General features: G+C 46.0%; 1 protein-coding gene across 1 annotated transcript in view; it reads right to left on the bottom strand.

Annotated features, from left to right (window-relative positions):
* Positions 1 to 2,909: 2,909 nt before the first annotated feature.
* LOC121875681 (mucin-5B-like) overlaps positions 2,910 to 12,092 on the bottom strand; it is a 52,133-nt gene continuing 42,950 nt past the window's right edge. The window contains exons 3-5 of the mRNA XM_042380301.1: positions 4,414 to 4,517; positions 3,689 to 3,818; positions 2,910 to 3,439 (exon numbers count right to left, since the gene is read on the bottom strand). Coding sequence (XP_042236235.1) covers positions 2,910 to 3,439; positions 3,689 to 3,818; positions 4,414 to 4,517 — 764 coding nt within the window. The remainder of the gene's footprint in view (positions 3,440 to 3,688; positions 3,819 to 4,413; positions 4,518 to 12,092) is intronic.

The raw sequence follows: 12,092 nt of genomic DNA on the forward strand, positions 1-12,092 counted from the left end.
TGCTTTAATTAACCTACGTGGGGCCAACTTACGGTCAAGCATACACAAAAAGCTGGGAGGCATTTCCAGAGTTAAAGGACTAGCTTAAGCCTGTAGAAAAAGATAAAACTAAGGCATATTGCTTGTTCTGTAAATGCGAGATTAATGCAAAACTTTGTGATCTGAGAAGGCATGTAGTTTCAGTAAAACATGTCAAATCATCAGATCTATTTTCTAGTGCAAGGCAAGCAAAGCTACCTCTCTCTAAATTTAATGACACGACAACAATCCACAAGTGAGGCCGAGGGACTGCTCTCGATGTTAATTGCTGAACTTACTGCACTTTTACCTGTGGGGATCATGTGTCGGAAGCTTGCAAAAAGGAGTTCAGTGACAGTAATGCAGTGAAATTGCATAAAGCCGATTGCCAAAACATTATAGTAAATGTGTCGGCACCACACTTTACTGAGAGTCTACGAAAAGATATTGGTGATGGACAGTACAGCATTTTGATTGATGAGTCAACTGACATAGCACTCGTGAAGTTGCTTGGTGTTATTGTACGTTATTTCAGCAAGGAGTTAAAGAAAATTGTGTCAACGTATCCTGGATTTAATGAACTAGAAGATGGAACATCGTAATCTATAGTAAATGCCATCAAGAACCTTTTACAGGATGTACAGCTGGACCCACAGAAGTTACTAGGAGTTGGAGTTGATAATGCGAGTGTCAATACAAAATATTGTTAAATCAAAGCTCACAAATCGGTTGAATACAAGTTCAGTCTGTACGATTATTATTGCAGTGAAAAGTGGACTCAGAAGAGTTGGAAAATGTTGCCATTATTGAACTGCCAAAACAAGTGGTAAAGCAAATAGGTACAATGGTAGCATACAGTTCATCGACATAAAAAGCACCAGAAGATCGTCAAGCTCTTCTTCAGTACCCATGTCTATAAAGACTGAAGAGGAAGAAGAGGCCGGCATAATTTTCTCGCTGAACTAAGTGGCGAGTACTTAACATTTGTATATTTACTTAACATTTGCACATTGTTTAGGATACATGCGTAATATTGTTGTAGCGGATTTCTAGCCGGTTCTACAGGTCAATCTAGCCGATTTTCACCAACCTCATTTGGCAATGGTGGCCTGTCTTCAGTGTTTACTTTCGCGACTCACAAAACGCACCCTTGAGTGGCCTGTATCCAATGTTTACGTTCAGACCCACAGAATGCGCCCGTGGTGGCCCTTCTCTGGTGTTTACGCTATACATCGCCTTGCCTTAAGGAGCACCTAGACCAATCAGCTGAGGATATATCTCATGAGCACGAGTGTGGCAAAGCGCTACATCAACACGACCAACAGAGAGCGTCTGTCCCGGGCCCAGGGAGTTATGTAGTGAGTGACACGCTTCATCAACAGCACTACAAACAGGGGAGACTTTGAGGGATGCCTGGTGGTATTTTCATTGTTGCTGGAATAACAAATGTGATACTTGAGATAGACGAAACATCTGGGGGGAGAGCGAGATAGAGACAGACAGAGACAAATAAACAGACATACACTTTCTCAGGGAAATAAACACTGAAACAAAAGATCATTTGAATAGAGAAGCAAATTAACGAATACACACACACACACACACACACACACACACACACACACAGATTACAGATAAAAATACCATTCAATCAATACGAGAAAAAACAAGCCGAAGAAAAAAGTCCTCAAATAAAATCCTTTCTCTCACACACACACGAGAGAGAGAGAGAGAGAGAGAGAGAGAGAGAGACTCAGAAACAAAGGAGATAAAACCAAGTAAAAACAACTCCTCCTCCCCCACAGAAAGCAATAACAATCCCACATTTTTTTTATTATTGTTAACTAACCACAAAAGCCTTCCCATTTTACTCACCATTGATCAAAAAAAATTCTTTATCGGAGAAAAAAATGAGTCCAACGAACCCACTTTATTTTTTAACCATAAAAACATTTCCATTTTACTCCCCACCCACCAGCCAAACCTCAAATATTATTTTATTGTATTTTATTTTTACTTAACACAACTCATTTTAAGCAACCTAACCTAACCTAACCAATAGTTTAGCATTAAGAAATACAAGGACTCGTTGCATTTACAAACATAATATCCATCTCATCCTACAACAAACACAATATCCGTCTCTCACCCTTCAACAAACACAATATCCATCTCTCACCTTTCAACAAACACAATATCCATCTCTCACCTTTCAACAAACACAATATCCATCTCTCACCCTTCAACAAACACAATATCCATCTCTCATCCTTCAACAAACACTATAACTCAGCAGGATGTCGTCGCTCCAGAGACAACGAGCCCAAACAAACAAGACTTAACGTGACAAATTTGGGTCAGACGAGACTCGGCAAGTTGACATTTTCCGCCTGGTCTGAGCTCCAGCCACCACCAGCCACCCGTCCACGGAGCTGATTAACATTTCAGCGTGGTGGCCGCCAGCCTCCGCCTCTCTCCTGCTGCTGCTGTTGTGGGGGGAGAGTCTAAGGGGCTCTTACTTCCTCCTGCTGCTGCTGTTGTTGTGAGGGAGAGTCTGAGGGGCTCTTACTCCCACCTGCTGCTGCTACTGTTGTGAGGAGAGTCTGAGGGGCTCTTACTCCCACCTGCTGCTGCTACTGTTGTGAGGAGAGTCTGAGGGACTCTTACTCCTGCTGCTGCTACTGTGTGAGAGAGTCTGAGGGCTCTCTCCCACCTGCTGCTGCTACTGTTGTGAGGGAGAGTCTGAGGGGCTCTCACTCCCACCTGCTGCTGCTACTGTTGTGAGGGAGAGTCTGAGGGCTCTTACTCACCTGCTGCTGCTACTGTTGTGAGGGAGGTCTGAGGCTCCTCCTCTACCTGCTGCTGCTACTGTTGTGAGGTCTGAGGGGCTCTTACTCCCACCTGCTGCTGCTACTGTTGTGAGGGAGAGTCTGAGGGCTCTTCTCCCACCTGCTGCTGTTGTTGGGGGAGAGAGTCTGAGGGCTCTTACTCCCACCTGCTGCTGTTGAGGGGAGAGTCTGAGGGCTCTCACTCCTACCTGCTGCTGCTACTGTTGTGAGGAGAGTCTGAGGGCTCTTACTCCCACCTGCTGCTGCTACTGTTGTGAGGGGAGAGTCTGAGGGGCCTCTCACTCCTACCTCTGCTGCTGTGAGGGGGGATCTGAGGGCTCTCCTCCCTGCTGCTGCTACTGTTGTGAGGAGAGTCTGAGGGCTCTTACTCCACCTGCTGCTGCTACTGTTGTGAGAGTCTGAGGGGCTCTTACTCCCACCTGCTGCTGTTGGGGAGAGTCTGAGGGCTCTCACTCCACCTGCTGCTGCTACTGTTGTTGTGAGGGAGAGTCTGAGGGGCTCTTGCTCCCACCTGCTGCTGCTACTGTTGTGAGGAGAGTCTGAGGGGCTCTTACTCCCACCTGCTGCTGCTGCTGTTGAGGAAGTCTGAGGCTCTCACTCCCACCTGCTGCTGCTCTGTTGTTGTGAGGGAGTCTGAGGGTCTCACCTGCTGCTGCTATTGTTGTGAGGAGAGTCTGAGGGCTCTCACTCCTACCTGCTGCTGTTGTTGTGAGGGAGGTGAGGGCTCTTACTCCCACCTGCTGCTGTTGTGAGGGAGAGCAGGGGATCTCACTCCCACCTGCCTGCTGTTGTTGTGAGGGAGAGTCTGAGGGCTCTCCCACCTGCTGCTGTTGTGAGGGAGAGTCTGAGGGTCTCACTCCCACCTGCTGTTGTTGTGATTGAAGTCTGAGGCTCTCCTCCCACCTGCTGCTGTTGTGAGGGAGAGTCTGAGGGCTCTACTCCCACCTGCTGCTGTTGAGGGGAGAGTCTGAGAGGCTCTTATTCCACCTGCTGCTGTTGTTGGGGGGAGAGTCTGAGGGGCTCTCAATCCCCTGCTGTTGTTGTGAGGAAGAGTCTGAGGGCTCTTACTCCCCACTTGCTGCTGTTGTGAGGGAGAGTCTGAGGGGCTCTTACTCCCACCTGCTGCTGTTGAGGAGAGTCTGAGGAGGCTCTTACTCCCACCTGCTGCTGTTTGTGAGGGAGACTGAGGGGCTCTCCTCCCCCCTGCTGTTGTTGTGTGAGAGGGAGTCTGAGGGGCTCTACTCCACCTGCTGCTGTTGAGGGAGGAGTCTGAGGGCTCTTACTCCACCTGCTGCTGCTATTGTTGTGAGGGAGAGTCTGAGGGCTCTCACTCCTACCTGCTGCTGTTGTTGTGGGGGAGAGTCTGAGGGGCTCTTACTCCCACCTGCTGCTGTTGTGAGGAGAGACTGAGGCTCTCACTCCCACCTGCCTGTTGTGAGGGAGAGTCTGAGGGGCTTTCACCCCACCTGCTGCTGTTGTGAGAGAGTCTGAGGGGCTCTCACTCCCACCTGCTGTTGTTGTGAGGGAGAGTCTGAGGGGCTCTTACTCCCACCTGCTGCTGTTGAGGGAGAGTCTGAGAGGCTCTCACTCCCACCAGCTGCTGCTGTGAGCGAGAGTCTGAGGGGCTCTTACTCCCACTTGCTGCTGGTACTGTTGTTAGGGAGAGTCTGAAAGGCTCTCACTCCTACTTGCTGCTGCTACTGTTGTGAGAGGGAGTCTGAGAGGCTCTTGCTCCCACCTGCTGATGGTTCCTGCTACTGTTGTGAGGGAAAGTCTGAGTGGCTCTTACTCCCACCTGCTGTTGCTGTTGTTAGGGAGAGTCTGAGAGGCTCTCACTTCCTCCTGCTTCTGCCACGTCTTTCAGGGATGGAGAATCTCGGAGGAATTGACTTGCTGCTGTTGTTTGAACAGACAATAAATCATAGTTCATATATAAGGTAAAGGTAGAGTCAAAAATGTTATAGTTACCAGTTTAAGAGAAAATGAAAATGTAGAGTTGTTGAAATAGTAGTACAAATGGTCTTGTTTGCAGATATTTCTTTTTAAAGTTAAATAACCTATCACCTGAGCTCTTGTCCAGTTTTGGCGCTCTTGGCAACAGTCACAATTCGATCTAGTTAATTGGTTGCAAAGTGAATCCTGTCATGTTTAGCAATCAGCAACCAATCAACTCCCATGACTTTTGACGGTTGCTCAAGACGCCACAACCAGCAACCAATCAACTCCCATGACTTTTGACGGTTGCTCAGAACGCCACAACCAGCACCCAATCAACTCCCATGACTTTTGACGGTTGCTCAGGACACCACAGTCGGCAACCAATCAACTCCCATGACTTTTGACGGTTGCTCAGGACGCCACAACCAGCAACCAATCAACTCCCATGACTATTGACGGTTGCTCAGAACGCCACAGTCAGCAACCAATCAACTCTCATGACTTTTGACGGTTGCTCAGGACGCCACAACCAGCAACCAATCAACTCCCATGACTTCGCAGTTGCAAAGGACATCAGTCAGCAACCAATCAACTCCCATGACTTTTGACGGTTGCTCAGGACGCCACAACCAGCAACCAATCAACTCCCATGACGGTTGCACACACAGTCAGCAACCAATCAACTCCCATGACTTTTGACGGTTGCTCAGGACGCCACAACCAGCAACCAATCAACTCCCATGACTTTTGACGGTTGCTCAGACGCCACAACCAGCAACCAATCAACTCCCATGACTTTTGACGGTTGCTCAGGACGCCACAACCAGCAACCAATCAACTCCCATGACTTCTCGCGGTTGCAAAGGACACATCAGTCAGCAACCAATCAACTCCCATGACTTTTGACGGTTGCTCAGGACGCCACAACCAGCAACCAATCAACTCCCATGACTTTTGACGGTTGCTCAGGACGCCACAACCAGCAACCAATCAACTCCCATGACTTCTCGCGGTTGCAAAGGACACATCAGTCAGCAACCAATCAACTCCCATGACTTTTCGCTGTTGCTAAGGACGCCACAAAATGACAGAGCAAAGTCGATATAATCAACTGGGATATAAAATTAACACTTATTCAGGAGCGACAGGCAAGAAAGTTGTAAGAAGTGGGGATTTTTATCAGCTAAAGAATAAGGAAGATAAGACCGAGGTGGATAGTTTAATTGAGTTGGTTAGTTAAGATGTGCACTTGGTTGACAGTGAACCAAAGGATTATATAAAGCATAGTTGGTGTGTGTGTGTGTCTGTAATAATAATAATAATAATAATAATAATAATAATAATAATAATAATAATAATAATAATAATAATAATAATAATAATAATAATTAACGGTTTATTGAAAGAGTATGGCAGCCGGAAGGCTGAAAATATACAGGTGCACAATTGGGGAATGAGTCTCTTGATTTGCAAATAATATACAAGTAACATAAGTGATACAAATATTATATATAATAACTACTGTAGGTGGGGAGGTCATACTACAGGGCATTTCAACATAGTGATAGTGCAAAAAGGTAAGATTGACTGGGAGTGAATACACTGGGTGATTACAAGTTATGATTTTTACAATGGATGGGACTGGGCTGTTCTTATAGCGATCAGTACGATCAGTACGATCAGTACGTGCTCATATGGGCTGGATGCGGTTGTGGTGTCGAACAACAATTCTCGGCCGAGGGATCTCGGGTGGTAATAGGAGCCGGCATTGAGGATGGTGCAGAAGCTTCCCACCAGATTTGCAGATGAGGTCGTGGTGATGGTCAGAGAGAGCCGAAGAGGGTCAGTGTGTTGAGCCCTTCTTGATGTGGGGTAGGAGGGGGAAAAAATAATCTTGCACGCCCTCTATTGCACTTTTTCCAGGTGCTTACGTTGTGTGGCATTTTGGGAGAAAGACCAGGTAGGGGAGGCATAGGTGAGCTTGGGAAGTATGAATGTTGAGTAAACACTGAGGAGCTCGGGGGCAGGAACTCCGAGGGACTTGAGTTGGCAGAGGAGGTAGAGACGGGAACTGGAGGATTTGACAATTGTATTGATGTGTGTTTTCCATTTTAGTTTGTTGTTTGTGGTGACGCCGATGAGCTTAGTGGAGTCTACAACCTGGAGTGTGTTGGGGCCTAAAGTAATGGAAGGGGGTGGGACAACGTCGGAGAGGTTGATGTTCATAACCATGGTCGTGGTAAGGTTGATGGTGACGTGGTTGTTGGTGGCCCAATTTTGGAGACTGTTCAATAAATCTGAAGGGCGGTGTAGTCGGGAGCCGAGTTGTTGACACTGATCCCAATGGTGGAGTCGTCGACATAATTCCAGCGAGCAGAGGTTTCTCTTTGGGCATCATTGATAAGCATAAGGAAGCAGAGTGGTCCCATCTTGGTGCCTTGGGGGACGCCACAGGTGAGTGACTGAAAACTGGAGACAACCCCTCGGAATTGTTCGGCTTATCGTCGGTCACTAAGGAAGTCTGTAAGCCATGATATAAGACTTCTTCGAAACCCGAGGTCGATAGCTTTGTTGATGATTAAATTGTGGTCGACAAGGTCAAATGCTTTGGTGAAGTCAATGAAGGCGACAGCCACAGACGTTTTTCGTTTTTCCAGATGGCTGTATATGTTGTCGAGAAAGCTGACAAGACAGTGAGTGGTGGAGGAAGTTTTCATATTACCAAATTGTTGAGGATCTATGGCGCCTGCAGTATCAGCATAAGCCCAGTCAAACACGAAACTTTCACGGATTAAGCTGGGTATTGGGGTGATTGCAATGGGTCGTAACTCATTTAAGGATTGTGGACTAGTTGACTTGGGCACTGGTGACATATAATAAATCTTCCAGTCAGCTGGGCATCTTGCTTGACTGAGAGAAGCATTGATGTTGGAGCAGAGGGGTTTAGCTAGTTCCGAGGAGGAGAACTTGGAGAGTTTCATTGGTAAGTCAATGGGGATGGTGGAGCGCTTTAACTTCAGTTTGTCCAGACGTTTTGCTACTTCAGATTCTTCTACTAAGTGAGTGGGAAAGGGGGCTGGTAGGTAAGCAGGGAGACTGGTTGTGTCAAGCCGGGGGAGCGTCTGGCATATAGTTGCGAAATGGTTATTTGATTGCTCAGCTGCGTCAACATTAGTGAGATGCTAAGGAAGGGGAGGAGGTGTGTCTTATTGTTTAGTCCACAGAGTTCTTTAAGCTTACCATACCACTGACTGTTATTGGTCTGCTTCAGGTGTTGCAACTTGGTTGGGTAGTGAGACTTCTTTGCAGTGTGTATTTCGTGGATGACTTGGTTGCGAAGGGACCTGTAGCGGATGACTTGGTTGCAAAGGGACCTGTAGCGGATGTGGTCATTGAGATAAAAGGCGCTCTCTCTGCTGCATATGAGGTGATTGATAAGTGTCTCTGGTGGGTGAGCGAGGCGGATGGTATGCCGCACAGATTATGTTAGAAGCAGTGTGGCGTGGGTGGGCCCGTGGCACAACACATACCCATAATGCCTCCACATCTGCTGGGACTTCAGGCGTGATGGGAGTAGTATATCTTGACAGGAGAGGGCAACGCCCCCTTCGCGTCCATGTGAACGAAGGTGATGAAAGAATTGATATCCCTCAATATGGCACGTTTCAGGAACAATTTGACAAGCTTCTCATATGGCAACGACGTTGGCAGCGACTGATTGGACTGAAAATCCTGTTTTAATTACACTTCAAGGGATCACGTGAAGATTAGGCACTCCAGCTCATTTCACTTGATGATTAAAGATACGAACAATAACCTATCCTATCCTGACCAAGTTAATAAAGTAAATTTTTAGCAAGAAATTATTCAACTGGACCGATAACTATATTTTATTGGAGAAGGGGGTGAAAATGACGTAATTTGTGTATGACCTGTTAAGTGAAGTGACGCTGCCTTTCATGGATAATTATACGTCCAACACAGGTCGTCAGAAGGCTTACCAGTCCGTTAAATTAGACTCGGCATGATAAATACTTGAGTACGAGGACTTTATCCCCTGAATACGGTGTTATCATAATCAAAAGGTAAAGTCATCGTACTAAAGGGGTTAATATGAGAATAGGTTTAGCGAGGACAGGTTTAGCGAGGACTGGTTTAGCGAGGACAGGTTTAGCGTGGACAGGTTTAGCGAGGACTGGTTTAGGGAGGACTGGTTTGGTTACATCTCCACATTGTTGTTTTTTTCATCTAGGGAGTTACACCTTCACCTCCCCCCACAATCCCTACCCTTCCCCTCCTCCCAAGAACTCACCTATCCGCTCCCCATCCCCTAACATAGACCCCCTCCACCACTACCATCTCTACCTTCCTCCGACCTACACCTCTACCCCCACCTACACCCACCTACTCCCCACAACCAACTTTAGCCACCTCCTCTCCTCCCCTTCAACCCTACCTTCCCACCTACCCCTCTCCTCCACGCCTTCATCTCATACCCCCTTTCCCTCTCCCAACCTTCACAACTACCCCCTTCCCCCCTCCCCAGTAGCCCCCCACCCCGACCACTCTTCTCTGTCACCACAACAACACTTCGTATAAAAATTTTCACAGAACATGAGAAATTTCAACAGATGCCACAGAGAACACGGCATACCTGAGTAACTCGTTCACAAGCTGGTGTATCATGCAGGTGTGGGGCCTCGTCAATTGATTACATCAACTAAACTACATTTAAGATTCATAGAAATTGACTGATTGGCGGTTGCTATAGGTGAACCGTGACGTTACATCGATAAATTCATTGATTTTTTTTTTCAAAATTTTATGCAATGGATTTTTTTCAATATTAAAATTTCTGGCCTCTGTTTTCATAGTACGGCAAAATAATCTGTTTTAAGGGTCGTAAACAGAAAGTATGTAAGTAATCATCTACAAGTCTATGGTAATTGATGATATACGAGCAATATGTCTGTAGGTTTCCAAACACATTTTCAACAAGTGTAAGAAAGTGCTCTAAATGTTGTGAGTTCTGGGAAGCAGTTCTGTGGTGGAGGGTCTATCTTGTTCTATAGTGTTAAGTGACTTGTAGCATCCACCGCCGAAAAACAGACAGACAGACAAGAGAGACCCACCTTCAATTTCACGTCAGCAGAACTTGTCTCTTTTTTATGTATTTGACCCAAATCCGCTGAGACCAAAAACCCTGGCGACAGAGCTAATGACCCGAGGCTGACTTAGGACCCACCATCAACCACACGGTGGACCTATATACGGTCCTCCAGGTCCTGCCTAGAATAAAAAAACACCCGCTGAGTCCTGTCTGGAATAAAGGGGTTCCCCTAGATCCTGTGTGTGATAAATAAAGCATAGTTGTAGTATGAGCAGTGGTAATAATAATAATAGCCTGGGACCGTCACAGCAGCTATCATACATACAGGAAGTTTGATGGACAACACCCATCTCCCACCCACCCATCCACCCTTCTCCTCTCCTCCTCCTCCTCACAGTGGTCAAAACTCGAGACAAACAACAACTATGAAAAACACAGAAGATAACAAACAATAAACAATACAAACAATTCAGATAAACAATGTCTCCAACCATTCCCTGTCTGTTCATATTTTACAATAGTCATCAGTTTTGTTGACATGGCATTAATTTTAGGTTCACTTTGTTTTTGTTTTGTTTTATCTCAGAGTTATGACTTATTACAGTAGTTTGGTGGATGGCTTATAGATCAGAACGCTCACATGACCTCAAGGCTTAGTACTCAGGCTCGTCCGACATAAAACACACACACACACACGTCTGGATAAAGTAGACTAGAATTCTTTATTAAAATATCCCTGACTATTTATTTTGGGGGCGGCCTCCTGATAGTTAAGTGAACGTTTGTCGTAAGGGTGAAACTGTTTTGTAATTCTGTTGATGTCTTTAAACGATTTTTGATTCATTAGTTGCAATAAGCAAGTTTTTTGGTCAGGTGAGGTGAGGTGAGGTGAGGTTAGGTTAGGTTAGGTTAGGTTAGGTTAGGTTAGGTTAGGATGGGCTGGGCTGGGCTGGGCTGGGCTGGGCTGAGCTGGGATAGATTAGGTTAGGTTAGGTTCTGATGTGTGGTTGTGTTATTTTCTCGTCACAGTCAACCCTTCACCTTCGGCTGTTATAACTGTGTGTCAAGTATAGTCTCCGCCCACCGCTTATCTAAGGTCTTATCTGTGGCTTTGTGTGTATTATCTTTACCACAGTGTCTTGGGTAATAGATTAGGACAGTGTATAATCTGCTGGCGGCGGCGGCGTACATACAGTATATATATATATAACAATGGTCGTTTAATTTAGCAGCTTTGTTGACTAGGTTGAAATACAATTCTGCCTAAATTGAATAGTTCGATCAAGTCCTGACACGAAACTACAGTGACAGTAGAAGTAGCAAAAGTAGTAGTAGTAATAGTAATAATCGTAGTATTAGTAGGGGGGACGTAGGAGGAGGCCACAATAAACTCAGTAGTAGTAGTTGTGGTGATGGGAAAGAGAGGAAGTGGTGAATAGGGGTTGGTGGGGGGGGGAGGAGGAAGAGGAGGGGGGGGTTCAGGTAAGGATTTAGGAGAGAGGGGGAGGGAATAAAAAGGAAGATATATGGTAGGAGGGGGAAATGATAGGCTGTGCTGAGGGAGGCACACTGGTGTTAAGAGAGGGAGATAAAATTGGAAGGATGGGAGAGGCTTGATGATATGCCCTTACGAATAACGCCATAACATAGACGAAATACACACGTTTCGTCTCTCGAGGACGTTTATTAGGGCGGAAAACACACGTCGTGCCCCTTAAAACCATATAATAGGGAGAGATGGAGACCTCCTCCATCCTAATCAGTGTCCATTTGTTTCTAAATTACATTTCTCTTGTATCTTAGCAGAAAATCTTAAGAGAGTAATTTAACTGACTGTATTGGACACAGATGGCAGTTTTCTCTCAGAGTTGGTAACAGTTTTAGCCCCCTAGAGGTTATGGGTCTCTCTCCAGGGTATTATATCGTAAGAGAGCTGTTAAGACTGAGATATTGTCAGTCTGCCTATCGACGAAACTTCGCCCAGCTTTTAGTTTCCCTAGCAACCATAACACTTAAATGATGATTGGTGGTTGGTTACTAAGGGTGTCGTGACGTCACATTGATAAAGTTACTCCTCAACATGTTTACTTGCCTCCGATGTAAGTTATTTAAGATCAGCATTGGTTCAGGCACTTGGAGTTGTTAGAATAAGTTTCAGTTGATTAAATTTATAAGGG

Source organism: Homarus americanus, unplaced genomic scaffold, assembly GCF_018991925.1.
Source record: "Homarus americanus isolate GMGI-L3 unplaced genomic scaffold, GMGI_Hamer_2.0 scaffold22250, whole genome shotgun sequence".
Taxonomy (NCBI): Eukaryota; Metazoa; Arthropoda; class Malacostraca; order Decapoda; family Nephropidae; genus Homarus; species Homarus americanus.